Here is an 18,134-nt window from a genome sequence, read left to right on the forward strand (position 1 = left end):
ATGATCAATGATTCTCAAGATCAAGTTCTAATCACACTTGACCAGGTTTACTTGTGAGAGAGAGGCAGCGGGCACTGTGCTTAGGGGTGCAGCCTCTGGAGCCAGGCTGCCTGGGTTCATATTCCAGCTCTGTCACCACCCAGCTCTGTGATCTCAGGCAAGCTTCTCGACTTCTCTCAGCTAGGCTTCCTCATCTGTGACATAGGGGTGATATCTACCCATCTTATCACTCATTGTGAGGATTAAATGAGCGAATGTATATGATGCATCTAAAGTGTGCCCAGAACACAGTGAGTGTTACTTCTGGCACTCTCTACCCTAGGCATTTGAGCCTTGGAGAGTCACCAGATAGCTCATTCCAGCCTCAGGGTTTCTAACCCTGTAGGTCTGTGAAGCCTCTGCAGTTTAGAAAAGCTATTGAGATCCTGGTAAAAGCCAGGTTTGGAAACCATTGAGAAAGGCACTGAGGGAGCTTATCAGTGGACAGCACCAAAAGGATAAAGAATGGCGGGTGGGCCGCCGCTGCAGTGAGGAAAATTCAAAATTGTCTTTGGAAGGTTTATTTGCCAAGTAAAAGTGTTTAAAATACCCCCACCCCATTTTCATTGTCTCTCAGTTGAGATAACATCTCAAGCCCCACCTTTAAGTTGCTACTTACTATGGGGGGGGGGTGGTATGATCACCTCGCCTCAGTAGCAGATACTCTTCAAGAGAGACTTAAATAGGGCGGAATGCGGGTCGTTTGCGTGCAGGTGCACAGGGAGCCTCTGGTTGAAATCTAGTCTCATCCCCGTCTTATGTGGTGCCAGGCTGCTGCTGTAATGTCGTTCTGGCCTCACAGCTGTCTGCCCTCTCTGAGCCTCTGTAGCCTCCTGTGTGCAGTAGAGGCCCTGACGGCAGTGGTACGAAGGACAGAAGGACACAGCAGGTGGGAAGATCCAGACACACAGACTTCAAAGGAACTCTGGTGTGACTGTGAGCCATATGTCTCTTTCATAGATACTGAGTTCTAGACTCATCCTCCATCTTGGAGGAAGGTACTATTGTTAAAATAATTGGATTTTAGTCTACACTGTTTTAGTCTTTGTCATTATTTCACTGCTGGGTTTAGTTTCTCTATTGCTGCTTTATGGATGTGGGCAGGGCTTAACTGATGACTATCTCCTCTGTGTCTGTCTTTGTCTATTAGAGGTAATTGTTTAATTTCTAGCGCCCACTTGGGCTGAAGTGCAGAGGAACAGTGGGAAGGGGAGGCCCAGGGGGAGGGGAGCTGTGGTCCAGGGTGCTTATCCTCACCTGTGATAGGCCCAGCTCACCTGTGGCCAGACATGATCTTCTGGGGCTGCTCAGACACAGTGATCTCGCTGGAGATCTTGCTCTGAGCAATTAGGATGGGGGTGGGTAGATGAGACCTCTTAACCACATCCTGGGCGGGGCTCTGAAGGTTGTGGGATGAACCCTGTAACTGGATGTGTCTCTTCTTGTCTCTTACATTCTATTCCCTGCTCTGCAGTGCCCTGTTCTGAGGCTGGCCTGGGAGCTTGGCATCAACCAGGTCCTCTCCCCCTCTGACTTCCTAAGGGGCTTGGCTCATGGGAGCACCAGTGGGAGAAGGGAGGATGCCAGCTCTTTGCCGGCAGTGGTTGCCTTCCTCTATGGAAAGCCTCTCCTATAGTCAGAGCTACCACCGCAGCTCGTAGAGGGTCCAATAATGATCCTTTCCTTGTCTCTTTTGGCCTAGGGACTGTGGCATTATTTTACTCTTTTAGGAGAGGTCAGGTGGGTATGGAGTTATATTATCATCTTTTGTTGGTTAATATTAAATAATCTTTCATTAGACTTTCTTCAGGTGCCTCCTTTTGATATTTCTTTTCTTCTTGCCATGATCATAATAGATGTACACCAATCTGTATTGCCTGACTCCCTCCTCCTCCTCCTCCTCCTCCTCCTCCTCCTCCTCTTCCTCCTCCTTCTCTCTCTCTCATCATTTTATGAGAACAAGGAATCTGAGGCCCATATTGCTTTCTAAGGCCACCACATAATGCCTTGATGATCTCACCTGAACTAAAAACCAGATCTGCTTTTCAGCCTGGTGTTTCCATGCTATACTGTGAATGGAAGTAATCTACAGGATACCTGTCCACATCTTCTCAGTCAACAGACAACTTGTAGACCTCTTTCTCTTGTTTTCCCAGACCTCCCATTTCACGCTATGGTGACTAGGACAATTTCTGCCCAAAACCCTAATAAGCACCAGCTCAAATTCCACCTGCTCTGGGAGCTCCCAGGCATCAGCATAAGGATGCCCCTCATCCCAGAAATGCAGGCCAGCCCAGCCTGCTCCCTGCCCCTTACCCACCAGGATAGGCCTTGGGCAGACTACAAAATTCTCAGAGCTAAATCTTAACTGTGAAATGAGAGGATAATAATACTCAGTTTCTAAATATTTGCTATGATTTGAGGTCAATGCATAAAAATCACTTAGAATAGCTTTTGGTGCTACCCTTGGTTCTATATAATGATTACATTTTTTTTTTTCAGTACTGGGGATGGATCCCAGGGGCATTTTACCTCCAAGCTACAACTTCAGCCCTATTTTTTAGTCTTTTTATTTTTGAGACAGGGTCTCATTGAGTTGCAAAGGGCCTTGCTAAGTAGCTAAGGCTGTCTGTGAACTGCGATTCTCTGGTCTCTGCCTCCTGAAGGCTGGGATTACAAGCATGCGCTACTATAACCAGCCTGATGATTACTATTTTTAGAAACTCCCACCCTTTTTTCTGGGTCTCCCCTGATCACCATTAAAGAAGGGAGGGGGAGAGAGAGAGAGAAAGCTAGAAGCAACCTGCAACCTGGGAGTAATTCATTTCTGTAAGCTTTTCTGTTTTGCTAGCTCTGAGCTCCCAGCTCTGTTCTGGTAGCCCAGTGATGGTGGGGAAAATGGCCCTAAGCCAGCCATCTCTTCTTCCTGTCCCTGCAGCTGCCTGCGTGTGAAAGTACTGTAGTGAAACTTCTGCCCTGGTTAGACACAGCACTTGGTTAACTAGAGAACAGGACCCCAAGGAAATCATTTTCTTCTTCCCCATGGCTGTAGTCAAGAGGAGTGAAAAGAGGCAAAGCTGCTGGCGCTAAGGTGGATGGGGGAGGAGGAGGGGGCGCTGGAGACTTGCCAGTTACCATGGAAACCACGAAAAGGCCTTCAGAGAGCCCCGTGGCTGCTTTCAGAAGAAATTGTTGCTTGCTTTCCAGCACTAGCATGTGCAGCCTTGTACAAACACAACTCTTTTCTCTTTGGGCTTTGTCGTAATGACCATGCCCCCTCTCACACGTGGGTACCCTCTGTATGTCCCGACCAAGGGAGCCAGAACAGCCCTGGGGAGCTGCAAGAGAGAAGCAGAGGGCTCAAAGCAGGGAGAGGACTGGAGAGATGAAACCTGCGCTCCTTTGCTCTTGTGGACCCAACATGCCCTTGTGTCATAATTCTAAACCACTTATCCCTGTACCTGCTTCAATCCTCGCGGGGCGGGTGTTTAGCCCATGATGAAGATTAGAACTGATAGCTTCTCAAGAGATTTGTTTCCATCAGAGAACCCAAAATCCCTCTGCAGGCAAAGGGCCAACCCAAGAGTCTCCTCGGCTTGTTTATAAGCAGCCAGGAAGCACCAAGCGGAAAGGGCTTGCTGTTTGGAAACCTGAGGGTCAGCAGATTCAAACACCAGGATAAACACTTTTGTACAAGGCCACCATGTGGTCTGTGCATCTTATTCTGCTTACTTTTAGGAGAAAAATACAGATGTATCTACACTAATAAAGGCAGCAAAGGGAGGTGTAGAGGAGTTGAATGGTTGGTTTCCTGTTCACTGAGTTCTCAGCCTCGCCGCAGCCCATGTCCTCAGGTCACCATGTGCGGGAGTGCTGTTCATACCTGAACATCCTTTGCAGGAAATGTGCACGCACGCCACAAGGATGTGGACTGTGTGTACACAGGTCTGTACGTGTGTGTATTTTTGTGGGTCGGTGAATGCCAAGGTAAAGATTAGGATGAGAGCCGGTGAAGTGGCAGTCAGAGGGATTCATTCTTCAGTGCGTATCTATGGTGTTTATCTGACTTCCACCATCATCGTTGTCAGTATCATTATCGTCATCTTCAATAGCATCACCACACTTTCTGAACACGGAAAATGCACTAGGTTCAGTAGTTTTTGTGTGTTTTTCTCATTACTTTTGACTACTTTCCTCTATGCTAAGTGCTGCGTTCTCCCTACTTTCTAGAAAGAAAGCTAGCTGGCCCTTGACATATCGAGTCTTCCAGGATAAAATGATTGGTAAGAGATGGAGCCCGATTCAAACTCCACCTGACTCCTAGCCACCCTTGACTTCAACCCAACAAGGATTCTAGTACCTTTATATGAAATAAATCAAGGTAAATAAAAAAATTGGACAAAAAGAAAACAAGGGAAGATTAATGAAGATGTGATTTATAGTCCTACAAATATGGCAGAGGTGGGATTCAAATTGGGTTTTGAACTTTTTTTTTTTTTTTGTGGTACTGTAGGGGTGGAACCCAGGGGCTTTCCACCTCCAGGATATACTCCCAGACCTATTTTATACTTTATTTGGAAACAGGGTCTCAGTAAGTTGCTGAGAGCCTCACTAAGTAGCTGAGGCTGGCTTCAAACCTGTGAGATTCACCTGTCTCAGCCTCCCAAGCACTGGGATTACAAGTGTGTGACAACATGCCCAGCTGGGTGGGTTTTGAATTTTCTAAGTTTATAAAGAGAGAAAATTTTCTTAGGAGAATCACAGTAATTCGTCTTTAGCAAAAACTTTTCCTGGGTTTTTTTTTTTTTTTTTGGTACTGGGGATGGAACCCAGGGGCATTCTACCTCCAAGCTACACCCCCAAGCCCTATTTTTTAGTATTTTAAAAAATTTTTGAAACAGGTTCTCACTGAGTTGCGAAGGGCCTCGCTAAGTAGCTCGGGCTGTTGGTAAACCACGATCCTTTGGTCTCAGCCTCCCAAATGCTGGGATTACAAGCGTGTACCACCATGTCTGGCTCTTGTTTTTTAATAGATTTTTTTAGATGCTGTAATGCCTAAAATATGTCAGGGTGCTAAGCCACTAAGTTTTTTTTTTTTCTTTTTTTTTTAAGGCTGTTTCTCATAAAGCCTCTCAATGTAGGCCAAGGGCATATGGTTAGAATATGGCCATTATTTTAAATTCTACAAGCTTGCCGGGCATAGTGGCATACGGTTGTAATCCCTGCACTTGGGAGGCTGAGACAGGAGGATCACACCGGTTCGAAGCCAGCCTCAGCTACTCAGTGAGGCTCTCAGCAACTTAGTGAGACCCTGTTTCCATATAAAATATAAAATAGGTCTGGGAGTATAGCCCACAGGTAGAAAGCCTCTGGGTTCTACCCCCAGTACCACACACACAAAAAAAAAACACAAAACAAACAAAACATACACAAAAAAAAACCCCTACAAGCTTCACAATAATGGGTCCCAGGGGCACAGCAGACCCATTGGACAGGTTATCTTCATGTATCAGCTTTCTTAGTGGAAATGGGGATAGAAAATGTTGCCTACTGCATATAGGAATGTTAAAGATTAAGTGAAGCAGAACACGGGAAGCACTGGAACCTTGTTCAGGGCGTGGTAATGACCAATGCAGTCGCCGCCTCCTCTCCTGTTCCTTCTCCTCTTCCTTATCATCATTATCATTGTTTTAAGTTAAGTGCAGACCTACATGCTTTAGCCTAAGGTTGTGTCTACTTAGGAAAACCGAGTAGTCAAACAGGCTCACAGGGCGTAATGGAAGGTCTCCACCTTCCCCATTATAGTTGTGGTATTAGGAAATACCTACAAACCAGACCAGTTCTTTGTTTCTCAGGAAACAATTCTTTTTTTTTTTTTTTTTTTGGCACTGGGGTTTGAGCACAGAGGCATTCATTCTACTTCTGAGCTATACCCCCCAGCCCTATTTTATTTTTATTTGGAAACAAGGTCTTGCTAGTTTGATGTCTCAATAATTGTTGAGGCTGTCCTCGAACCTGCAATCTCCTGCCTTAGTCTCCCAAGTACTGAGATAACAAGCATGTGCCCACCATGCCTGGCTCTCAGGAAGCAATGTCAAGTTTATGCTGATGCAAAAACAAATGGAGGACTGCAGCCCAGCTCTGCAGAGCCGACTTGGTTCTGCTTCAGTGCAAGTGTTACTTAGTACAAAATTACATCTTTACTAAATCTTGCCATGCCATAAAATTTCTCAATAAAAAACTATAAAATATCTAATTTTTAGCAATGTGATTCTGTAGGGAATCATTTAATGTGAGCTGGTTTCCAAATATTCTCTAGGTAGAGTTGATTTGTTATAGGGGTTAGAGTTTAACCCAATTAATTCTGGAGGACATTAACTAGAAATAAAAATGTTGACTTTGGAGTAGTTAACCTCAACTTTTGGACTTTATTAATTAAAGCAGCTAGTAGTATAATAACTAGAGCAGGATTTTATCCTTTAGAATCATGTCCATTTAGAACCATGTCATCAGTACACAAAAAGAGTTGATTTTTCTGGTTTCAACTCATTCAAGGGTGTTGGGACACTAAGTACAATTTTGAGAGGAGAAGCCACAACCCTCTGCTTTCCCAGTGACCCAAGTGTAATTTATTTTATTTATTATTATTATTATTATTATTATTATTATTTTTTTTTTTTTTTGTGTGTGTGTGTGTGTGTGTGTGTGGTACTGGGGGTAGAACCCAGAGGCTTTCTACCTGTGGGCTATACTCCCAGACCTATTTTATACTTTATTTGGAAACAGGGTCTCACTAAGTTTCTGAGAGCCTCACTAAGTAGCTGAGGCCAGCTCTGAACCTGTGCGATCCTCTTGTCTCAGCCTCCCAAGCTTGGGGATTACAAGCGTGCGCCACGACGCCCGGCCCCCAGTGTAATTTAGATACTGGAGTGTCCAGGGGCACTGCTAAACACAAAAAGAAACAGACATACAAGTCAGCAAAAGAGAAAGTATACTTAGTTTTCAGTTTACATTGCAGTGCTTATGAACCTGATTGAATGACCTAGTTGAACTTGAATGAGATTTTGACTGATAAGGCTTAATTCACTTTCAGGTATAATGGGTTGATGGCAAAAACAACTCACTTTGCCCCTTCCTCCCTCTCTCCCCTCTCCCCTCTCCCCTCTCCTCTTCTCTCTCTCTCTCTCTCTCTCTCTCTCTCTCTCTCTCTCTCTCTCCCTCTCTCTCTCTGTGGTACTTGGATTGAACCCAGGGGCATTCTACCTTGAGCTACACCCCCAGACCTATTTTTTATTTTTTATTTTGAAACAGGGTCTCACTAAGTTGCGAAGAGCCTCACTTAGTTGCTGAGGCTGGCTGTGAACCTGAGACCCTCCTATCTCAGCCTCCGAGTACCAGGATTGCAGTGCACCACCTCACCCTCACCCGGCTGACGACTAGCTTTTCATCAACATTCATGCCCCCCTTTCATGGATGAGAAAGAATCACCAATGGGAAGTAGATTCCTGGCTAGGGACTATATTCCCTGGAGCTCTTTATATCCTGATGTGTTCAAATGACTGGTCCTTCTTAGTGGAATGTGAAGTGAAGCGGGTCATTCACAGGTTGAAGTTCTACAGAAATGAGTGCAGCTTGCTCTACTCCTCTTTCCTACCCACTGCAGGCTGAGTGAAGGGTATTCGCTGATTCGAGAGGATAATGGAGCCATCCACCATCCAGCATAGGACTGTCTCAGTTATTCTATGTCAGAAAAGTCAATTTTTATTAAGGTGTTAAAACATCAAAGGTTTGAGTTTTATTTGTTCCCATAGACCTTTTTCAGAATCAGTAGATTTCACACTGACTTTTCTAAGTGAGGTAAGATAAAAGCAAAGCACAGGAAATCAGGGCAGAATGATCTTGAAAGTTAGGTTTTAAACTTATTTTTCTAAAGACCACTTTGGAAAAACAGTATAATTTTGTGAGCAAATCTTTGTGTGGATTGTCTCTTAAAATCATTCTTGTTTCTTTTTCACCCTAATTTATTGGAAAAGAGTCATCTCCTTACGTATGATGTTTATTGATTGTTAACCATCTGGGCTTGATGGGTTTTTTTTTCTATAAATTTCCTTGCTTTGTTGGGTTCTGGGTAAATTCTAGTTTTCTGTTATTTTTGGAGGTAGTTCAAGAAAATAATGAGAAGCAAGCCACAGGAAGAGTACTAGAATTTCCCAATCCTTTAACTTTATTGAAAAAAAATTATTGCAGTGAAGAAATCTTGTTATCCCCCAACCTGGAAGATTATGGCCTTGTTCCTGCAGCCCCAGGGAGCTTTAGTTATGGCTTTGGGTGTAGAAGGGGAGGCACACAGATTATACTCCCTGTGGTGCTGGCCTGAGGCCTAGGACTGGGAAAAGCTAAATTCCTCCCTGAGACCTGTTCTCTACAGCAGAGGTGAAGGAAGAGCCCACAGCAGGAAATGCTGTTATCAGCTGCTGCAAGAGAACAGGGACAGCAGCCGACTAAACACAAGAATGAGGAAAGTACCCTCTGTTGGGGTTAAACTTTTTCCTTGGTTGCTCAATTGTCTCACAAACATGACCTACTCAATCACCCACTCTCTTTTTGAGTGCCTTTCTTCATTTGGCCTCCAGGAGTCACGCTCCAGGTTTTTCTTCTGTCCTCCCTCCTTCTCTGGGCTCCTTGGCCTCCTCCAAACTCCTGGAGACAGGCCAGACCTTGGGTTTAGACATTAACCTTTCTGCCCAGTCATGGATCTTTTACCCTGTTTGATTTCTGGAAAGCATATTTCATTATTAGAAATCATCTCATCCCTTTGTGTACCAGTGCTGCTTAACTCCTTCCCTAGCATGTCTGCTCTGGGAAGTCAGAGACTGTGCCATGCACACTGTGGAGCTGTCTGGGACTAAAGTATGTTTGGGCTGTAATGACTATAGAACAAATAGTTAATGAATTGATAATTGACTAACTGAAGGAATAAACCCACCAATTTTAGTGATGACTAAGAGCATTTCCTCTTAATTCCAAGACTAGGAGAAAAAGTTTTTTTTTTTTTTCTCTATCAAAGTAAAAGGGGAATAAGATTAGAATTTAAGATTATTCCCCAGTATTTTATTGTGGCCCTATGTGCTACAACTTAAAAATATAAGATTTTGTTTTTATCAGATACAGAGTTGGATTCCATGACCTTCTAATGCATATTGGCTGGCATCCCCCTTCCCAGTGGTGTGAACAGGGCTGCTTACCTCACGTCGGGCTCTGCAGTCGCAGCGTGCAGTGGCAGGCGGCCATTTTTATCTGGAATGTTGTGCTTGGCACCATTTCTGAGCAGACTCACACAGCCTTCTAGCCAACCCTGAAACACAGGAGCAACCACATCACTACATAACACGAACTCACATAACACAGGCCAATAGGTTTTCTCTAGTTCCCTTCCCCCTCTTTGCTTTGGATAAACACATATTTTATTTGACTTGAAGTAGTTAAGGACCACAACTCCAACTCTGATCCATCTACAGAGTGCTGAAGGTCTTGATGTGCAAATTCCCAAGTTTTCTGTGGCAACTTTACCCCATCAGATGTGGACTCACCCTAGATTCTCTCTCCTGCCTCTCCCTACCCATTGCCAGGACCACTCTTTGGCATTCCACTGCTAATCCTGCACTGCACTGGTTCCTAAGTCCCAAGGTGGCATGTGATGGGGGTGAGTGTCCAGCTCTGGCCTCTAATTCTGTGGACTTAGCTCCAAATCGGGTTGGCGATGGTCTGACTTGGAGGTCATGGTCCAATTCTAAAAACTGGACTCCTATGCCATCACTCAGTCCTAGCCTCCATTCTCTGTCCCAGTTTATCTATGTCTGATAAGTAGGCCTTGATCCTGATCCTCTCTTCCCAGTTCCTTTTCTAGTAGTTGCAAGGATAGCACCTTGCTTTTTCTAGTCCATTCCCCCTTCCCAGTGCCTAGAAACCTAACCTGAGCCCCACTCTAATGGCTAGGACTTTAATGTGGGTACCCTGGTTCGATAAACACGCATCACAAGCACCCTCCGTGGGTTCCCATGGCTGTGTTTACTCACTTCAAATTCCTCCCAAATAACAGTGTGAACTCCTTGCTGCCTACTAACAGTGTGGACTGAGACCTGACATGACCACATCCTGTGCTTATCCCTGGCCTGGCCATTTCCCCACTTTCTCTCCCATTTCAAAGGGCAGGAGTAGTCGGAGTCTAAGGACAGAGTAATCTGAGGCCTCTCTCTGCTCCATACTGCTTTATCTGAGTCAACCCTTTGATAACCACGTTTAGCTTGCATGTGGAGAAGACCTCCTATGTTCATCTAGAAGCTTCTGGGTTATTCACCCAATTATAAATAGACTAATAAATGGATGAAACTATTATTATCAAGAATAATGTGACAACTCTCTGTTTTGTTCAGAAACAGGCTCGCTGCCTTCCTCCATTCTTGTAAAGTTCAGTTTAAGATTTCCCAGTAAGATGGGAAAGATGACTGAAGGCTTCACCTCTTAATATGACAATATTGAAAACACTGAAAACCAACAACATTAATAAATGCCTGAAGAAGGAGGAAGATAATGATACAAAAGGAACCTTTTGGTTTTGAAAAGTCTGGCAAATATCTGCCACAGGTTATACTATTGAATGCGGTTCTATAATACTGATAAAAAACCTAAGCCTCAAGTACAAGCAAATATTTTTTTGGCATTGTCAGTTTTGACTCAGAGTTTGCTAATGCACTAAATCTGTTTTTAATATATTAAAAACTGCTACATCTGCTAATGTCTAAGTCATCAAGTTCTATGATTGAAAGGGGAAAAAATATGATCAGGAGACCCCAAAGAAAGGCATGCCAGGCAAGTTTTAGAGTTGCCCAAGTTTTACAGTTTTTGAGAAGCAGACCTCGGTGGGGGAAGCTTTGAAACATTTTTTAAAAGTCATTTTGCAACATTTCCTGGAACTCTGGGTGTATATGTGGTTTTCCTTTTTTTCCTTCTTTTCTTTCTCTCCTTTAGAAAAAAAAGTCAGAAAATCATTGGAGCTATCTGAAACCCTTGTCACTATTCAGAACCAACAAGTAAGTTTTGTACCTACTACTTGCTGGAAGATTCCACATGTATTTCTCCTTCAGTTATGATAAACTTAGGTTATTAGTTTTACTCCACTTTAAAAATGAGAAAAGAGCCAGGCGTTGTGGCACACACTTGTAATCACTGTGCTTGGGAGGTGGAGACAGGAGAATGGCGCAGGTTTGAAGCCAGGTTTGCTGGCTTAAGAGACCCCGTTTCCAAATTAAAAAAAAATATAAAAAATAGGTCTGGGAGTGTAGCCTGGAGGTAAAAGGGTTTCCAGGAACCCCAGTACCACCAAAATAAATAAATAAATAAAATAAAAATAAAAATGAGAAAAGAGGTCAAAAGAGGTGAAGGTGATTTGTCCAAGGTTACACACCTATGATCAGTTTATTTGTACACTGAATTTGGAACTGTAACCAAAATTTGATTTCTAAGTGCCCTTTTGCCGAGTTTCTCTTGAATATTTGAATTTAATGTTGCAGGTACAACCCCAGGACACCTTCCTTCCCAGTGAGCCTCAGCAGAGTCAGGGAAGGTTCTTGCCTTAGGAGTCACATACAGGCCAGGCAGAGTTAGAAGGTGATAGCACCTGGTGTGGGGTCTGTTGCCTCCCTCACACAGCTTCTTAGAATGTGTTCCTAGAAAGCGTTGTCTGCAAAGGTGTCAACTTTCTAGGCCCTCTGGGTGCCCCTCATGATTCACTGTGGTTGAGAGAAGTACTTCTTCCCTATCCTTCACATGACAGTCCACCCAAAGAAATGTGAAATTCTGCATTTTCAAAGTTTGTTTTTACCATATTCTGGAGGTTAGGGCAATCAACCTCAGAAACCACCTCAACCCTCTTTCTCCACTCCTTGATCCAAATTTTCTCTTTGCTCATCTCAGATATTAAAAAAATGTCCCCATCGGACTCTGGGCCCCGGGTGGGTTCACATGGAGCACGCCAGACCCCTGGAAAAACCGGGGCCCGGTCGCAAGGCCCTGGGCCCCGGGCAGGGGTCAGGCGGGGCACGCCGGACCCCTGGAAGAGCCGGGGCCCAGGTCGCAGGACTCTGGGCCCCAGATGGAGTCATGTGGAGCACGCTGGACCCCTGGGGAAACCGGGCCCGGGTCACAGTGCTACTGAGTGCCTGATCCCACAACCTCCTCAAACCACACATACTGTCTTCTCTTATTTAAAAAAAAAAAAAAAAAAAAGGAAAAGGAAAAGAAAAGGAAAGGAAAAAAAATATCAGAGAGGGGTCAAGTAGGCCGTGGCGGATGCCAGGATACTGGAGATGCAGACAAAACTTATCCAAATGAACTGGAACTTTTGGAAAAATTCCCTGTAAAGGAGGATTGCTTCTTTTCTGCATTCTTAAGAATCTTGGACATCACCTATAAGGAGAGAGTTTAGCAAAGACCTAGGAGGAAGGCGGTGTTGGAAGCGGTCCCCGCGATGGTGGTGGAGACTTGTATTCAGGAGAGGCAGAAATCGGATTCTACCAACCTTATTTTTTGGAGAAATTACACCAAACGTCGAATGCTACCATCGCACATGCTTAGGAACACTGGACAACATTCAGAGTGAAAAAAGAGCTTGGGAAAGATTTGAAATGGTGGAGGCAGTGGCAATGGCAGTGGCCAGTACTCAGGAAAGGCAGAGATCTGATGCATGACACCTGAAACTTTTGAAGTAATGACCCCAGAGGCAGAATGCTACCACTACGCACCCTCGAGAACGTGAGACAAATGGCTGGGCGACAAGGGTGCTCGGATTGGAGCCTGCCGAGGGGTGAGGCCAGTGACAGAGACAGCAAAGCTGGGATTGGAGCCTTCTGTGAGGCAAGGCCGGTGCTGGAGCCTCCGAGGCCGGGATCAGAGCCTGCCGAGGAGTTAGGCCGGTGCCGGGGCCAGCGAGGTCTGGATCGGAGCCTGCCGTGAGGCAAGGCTAGTGCTGGGGCCTCTGAGGCCAGGATCGGAGCCTGCCGAGGGGTAGGCCGGTGTCGGGGCCAGCGGCTGGCATCGGAGCCTGCCTTGAGGCAAGGCCGCTACTGGGGCCTCCGAGGCCAGGATCGGAGCCTGCTGAGGGGTTAGGCCGGTACCTGGGCCATTGAGGCTGGGATCAGAACCTTCCATGAGGCAAGGCTGTTGCTGGGGCCTCCAAGGTCAGGATAGGAGTCTGTTGAGGGGTTAGGCCGGTGCCAGGGTCAGCAAGGCTGGGACAGAGCCTGCATTGAGGCTAGGCCGGTGCTAGGGCCACTGAGGCTGGGATCAGAGCCAGCCAAGTTGGTTAGGCCGGTGTGGGGGCCAGCGAGGCCAGAATCAGGGCCTCCCATGAGGCAAGGCCACTGCTTGAGCCAGCGAGATCTGGATTAGTTCACCAGGTAGCCAGGCCACTACTGGAGCCGTCAAGAGTGGGATCGGTACTTGCAACGTGGCATGCACAGAGAAATATCGCAGAAAATAAAAACAAGATGCTTCCCCTAATTAGCAATAACTAGGAGGAAAAGGGCAACAGGAAGAGGTCGAGTTATAGAAAGGGCCCTATAGTGAAGCAATGAAGATGACCAATCAGAAGGTATGAAATAGGGGAGGATGGAGCTTCTTTATAATGCAGGAGGCACATAAACAAATGCATCAAAGTTAATCACCAAACAAGCATGGGATCGAGGGAAGGGGAGGGAATGGGATGGGGAGTGGATGAGGGCTAATTGGATGATGTGTGCTTGTATATCCTCTCAAGTCTTGTATTCCAATGTGATATATGATTACAATGCACCAATAAAAATAAATTTTAAAAATGTCCCCATCAAGAGCAGGTATTAGGGAATGTGCTAGAAGGGAGGGGACATGGCCAACAGCCATACATCTGTCTGAGATGTGGGAGCTCAGCTAGCACACAGCTCACAGTATTCTTCAAATTCAAGTGGGCACAAAAAATTTTCAGAGAGGTTTGCTTAACCCTCAGACCCTCATTACCTTCCCTAGAGGGGAAGGTGATACTTAGGGAAGTAATACTTAGATACTCCCAGAGTATCTAAGAAGGTCTTGGGTACTCCTAGGAACCTTCATTTGAAACAAGCACTTCAGGGGATAGTAACACAGGAGATCTGTGGATGGCATTTAAAAAAAAATTTTCTAGATTTGTCTGTAAGAAGGCAAATAGAAAATGAAAATTAGGTCCAAAAGAGTATCTCTGAGAATCGGATAATGGCTCATGGCGCTCTCTGCTCGGTCATGGCGGGAAGGGAGGCATCTTGCTTCAGTGGTGCTGGTCCACAGCCGACCCACCACCGTCCAGGGAACAAGGAGGGGAGAGGAGATGGCAGTCATAATGGTTTTTAAGCACCTCACTGGAGAGGAACAGCAATGCCCCCATGTGGTTAGGATTTGCTTGACTTCCTCAGGGCAGCCCTTCCAGGATCACAGGGAGGATCCGAGAGGAGAGGGCTCAGGAGTTTTCATTAAGTCCTTATCAAGCTTGCTCTTATATTGGGAAATACAGAACTGAAATCTGCAGATGAGGACTGCCATCAGTCTCTAACTTGTGCACTAAGTGAACTGAGTCCTGTGCTTAGTGTTACCCTCCAGAGCGTGCTGTGCCCCCTACTCCCTTCTCCCCTCCCCCTTCCCACTGTTGTCCACATTCTTCAGCCTGGAGCTCCCACTCAACTCATCCTGTCCAGAGACCTTAAATGGATCACCCAAGCGTCACCACCTTCTCAGTGTTACCTATGGAGGGCCATCTTAGAAATAACCAGGAGTCTGCAGAAACGTCCCAAGGGGAATCGTGACATTGTTAAGATGAAGAAATGACAGCCCAGTATGGTGATGCATGCCTGTAATCCCAGTACTTGGGAGGCTGAGATAGGAGGATAGCAGATTTGAAGACAGCTTCAGGATTGTAGTGAGACTCAGCAAACTAGTGAGACCCAAGTTCAAAAACCAAGAAAATAAAAAGGGCTTATGGTGTAGATTGGAGTTAAAATGACCGTGGGCTCAATCATATATATATATATATATATATATATATATATATATATATATATATATTTGTGTGTGTCCAGAACATATCTACAGAAATATATAAAGGACTATATATATATACATATATATAATCTATCAAAAAATGCTTCTCTAGGGGTGATATCACCTCTATCTTAACATCTGAGGATTCCAAACAACTTAAATCTATTAAACAACTCTAAGAAGTAATACAAATGTTGAAGCTGACTGATGAGGGGCTGCAAGTGTTATTTCCATCGGCCAGCAGCATTCTTCCAAGTATGTCCTTCTGCAAACGGGACTTTCATAATGACACCATTAGCTCACTCTTCCCTTTGGCCCCTTTGTCAGACACATGTTCATACCAGGTATGTTGCCAGGCATAAACTCGTGCGGCCATACGCGTCCTGCATGTTGATATTGGCTCCCATCTTCAACAGCAACTTCACCGTGTCCACCTGACGTCCAGAAACCGCGTGCATCAAGGGCGTACATCCTGGAATGTTAACAGCCTTTAAAAATGTTTGACTTAGGAAATTTATGAGCGGATTATATTTGCCTGTTCATTTATTTTCTCTTTGTAACACAAACCCAGCTGTTGAACTCTGTGGGACTTAAAAAAAAAGATGAAGATGATCGTTGCTACATTTATGTCAACTATTTTTTCTGGCCTTTTAATCCCAATATTCTGTAAGTTGATTGATTAAAACATTTGGGGCAGATGATAAAAGTTGCTTATCTTTGCCTTGGGGATCAGCATAAGTTGGGACCTAAGAGGCAGGTTTATCCTGACTTGGCTTGAAAGATGCAGATTCTGGAAAAGTGTTTGGAAAGCAGCTAGCCAGGCGGACAGGTTTAGCACACTTTTATTGGAATTGGTGGGTGGTAGCTTAGTCTTGGTTTGCATGAATTTTTGCTGAAAGGAACCACCTGTACTAAATTCTTCTCTGCTTGCAGAATCAACACAGGCAAAGGTATTTGGTTTTAAAATATGTTTCCTCCCTGAATAAAAATAGAGATGAAATTACACATTTTTATTTACTTTGCAGGGCTGTTGGGACAATTTGCCCTAGTGAAATAGACTTCAGGTGTATCACATTCTTTGGGGCCAAGGGGGACAAACCTCAGACACAAGCCCTTTGCCCAGCTAAGGCTTGTTTAGCTGGCTTTTGACTGGAGATTCATGTTGGCTGTGATTCTTCTCTGAAAAAATGGCAAGCTATGGCCCTCAGAGATCCCTAGGAATGGGTACACTTCATTCTGTTATTTTTGCTGAAAGACTGCAACCAGGAACCCAATTTCTCTCTAAGCTTCTCTCTTCTAAGACTCTTTCAGGCATCTGTGTTTGGTAAAAGTAGCAATGAAGTGCTGTGTCTTATAGTAATCATAAATTTCCTTCTTCTTTCCTTCTTCCCTCCCTTCCTTGTTTCTGTCAACAGTAGTAGCTGGAACTACTGGGGAGGGGAGGAGAGAGGACATGTTAAAAAAGGGAATTATTGAAGCAACTTGTGAAATAAAATATTTAGCAAATAAAGCTAAAGCGCCTTTAGATGATATTTTCATAAAATTGCATGACTTGTCTGGATAATTTATATCTATCTTAAGATTCTGCTTACCTGTAAATTTCCTCAGAGAACACCTCCCTTGACCCTCCACTGTAAAATATACTCCAAGTTACAATGTCTCATTATATCTTACTTTTCTTTAATAACTCTTTAACCTTTTATAATTATACATATATTGGGAGTTATCATTTTTTAAAAATTTATCTCTTCTAAGCTGTAAGTTCTAAGGGGAAGGAACCACATCTCTCCTACTCATCACTATATTTCGAACACTAACCACTATACCTGCTACCTAGAAAATGTTAAAAACAATTTTTTTTTTTTTTTGGTGGTACTGGGGTTCCTGGAAGCCCTTCTTCCTCCGGGCTACACTCCCAGACCTATTTTATATTTTTTTTGAAACAGGGTCTCTTACACCAGCACGGCTGGCTTCGAACCTGCGCGATCCTCCTGTCTCCGCCTCCCAAGCGCGGGGATTACAAGCGTGCGCCACCACGCCCAGCTTTAAAAACAATTTTGAAATGTATAGCTGAATAATACTAAACAACATTGCTTGTTTTATTTATTATTATTATTATTATTATTATTATTATTATTATTATTATTATTTTGGTGGTACTGGGGTTCCTGGAAGCCCTTCTACCTCCGGGCTACACTCCCAGACCTATTTTATATTTTTTTTGAAACAGGGTCTCTTACACCAGCACGGCTGGCTTCGAACCTGCGCGATCCTCCTGTCTCCGCCTCCCAAGCGCGGGGATTACAAGCGTGCGCCACCACGCCCAGCTTTAAAAACAATTTTGAAATGTATAGCTGAATAATACTAAACAACATTGCTTGTTTTATTTATTATTATTATTATTATTATTATTATTATTATTATTATTATTATTTTGGTGGTACTGGGGTTCCTGGAAGCCCTTCTACCTCCGGGCTACACTCCCAGACCTATTTTTACATTTTTATTTGGAACCAGGGTCTCCTAAGCCAGCGCGCGCAGCTGGCTTCCAACCTGCGCGATCCTCCTGTCTCTGCCTCCCAAGCGCGGGGATTACAAGTGTGCGCCACCACGCCCGGCCAACGTTGCTTGTTTTAAAATAATCTTCCTGAGGTGTCTCTGAGATTTAGAGGAGAGATGGCAGATTCATCTCCAAAATTTATCTTATGTAGAGATGCCTGTCCTTATACATAATACAACAACACAAGATAAACAAATATCCCAAAGTAAAATAAGAAAGTATAACATTGCTGCTGCATATAAAATTAACATAAGCCGGGCTAGTGGTGCACGCTTGTAATTTCAGTACTTAGGAGGCTGAGACAGGAGGACTGGGTTCACAGCCAGCATCAGCTAGTTAGTGAGGCCCTCTGCAACTTAGTGAGACCCTCCCTGTTTCAAAAATAAAGAATAAAAAATGAATATAATTTGTTTCTATAAACAAAACAATGGGAAGA

General features: G+C 44.4%; 1 protein-coding gene across 1 annotated transcript in view; it reads right to left on the reverse strand.

The window, feature by feature from the left end:
• The window catches only part of ANKRD55 (ankyrin repeat domain 55), a gene marked incomplete at both ends in the record, with an annotated part of 113,216 nt that overhangs the window by 61,476 nt on the left and 33,606 nt on the right, over positions 1 to 18,134 (reverse strand). Inside the window, 2 exons of the mRNA XM_080703195.1 lie at positions 9,285 to 9,394; positions 15,480 to 15,610. Of these exons, the coding sequence (XP_080559321.1) occupies positions 9,285 to 9,394; positions 15,480 to 15,610 (241 nt within the window). The remainder of the gene's footprint in view (positions 1 to 9,284; positions 9,395 to 15,479; positions 15,611 to 18,134) is intronic.

The sequence above is a fragment of the Muscardinus avellanarius genome (assembly GCF_963383645.1).
Source record: "Muscardinus avellanarius genome assembly, chromosome: 1".
Classification (NCBI taxonomy): Eukaryota; Metazoa; Chordata; class Mammalia; order Rodentia; family Gliridae; genus Muscardinus; species Muscardinus avellanarius.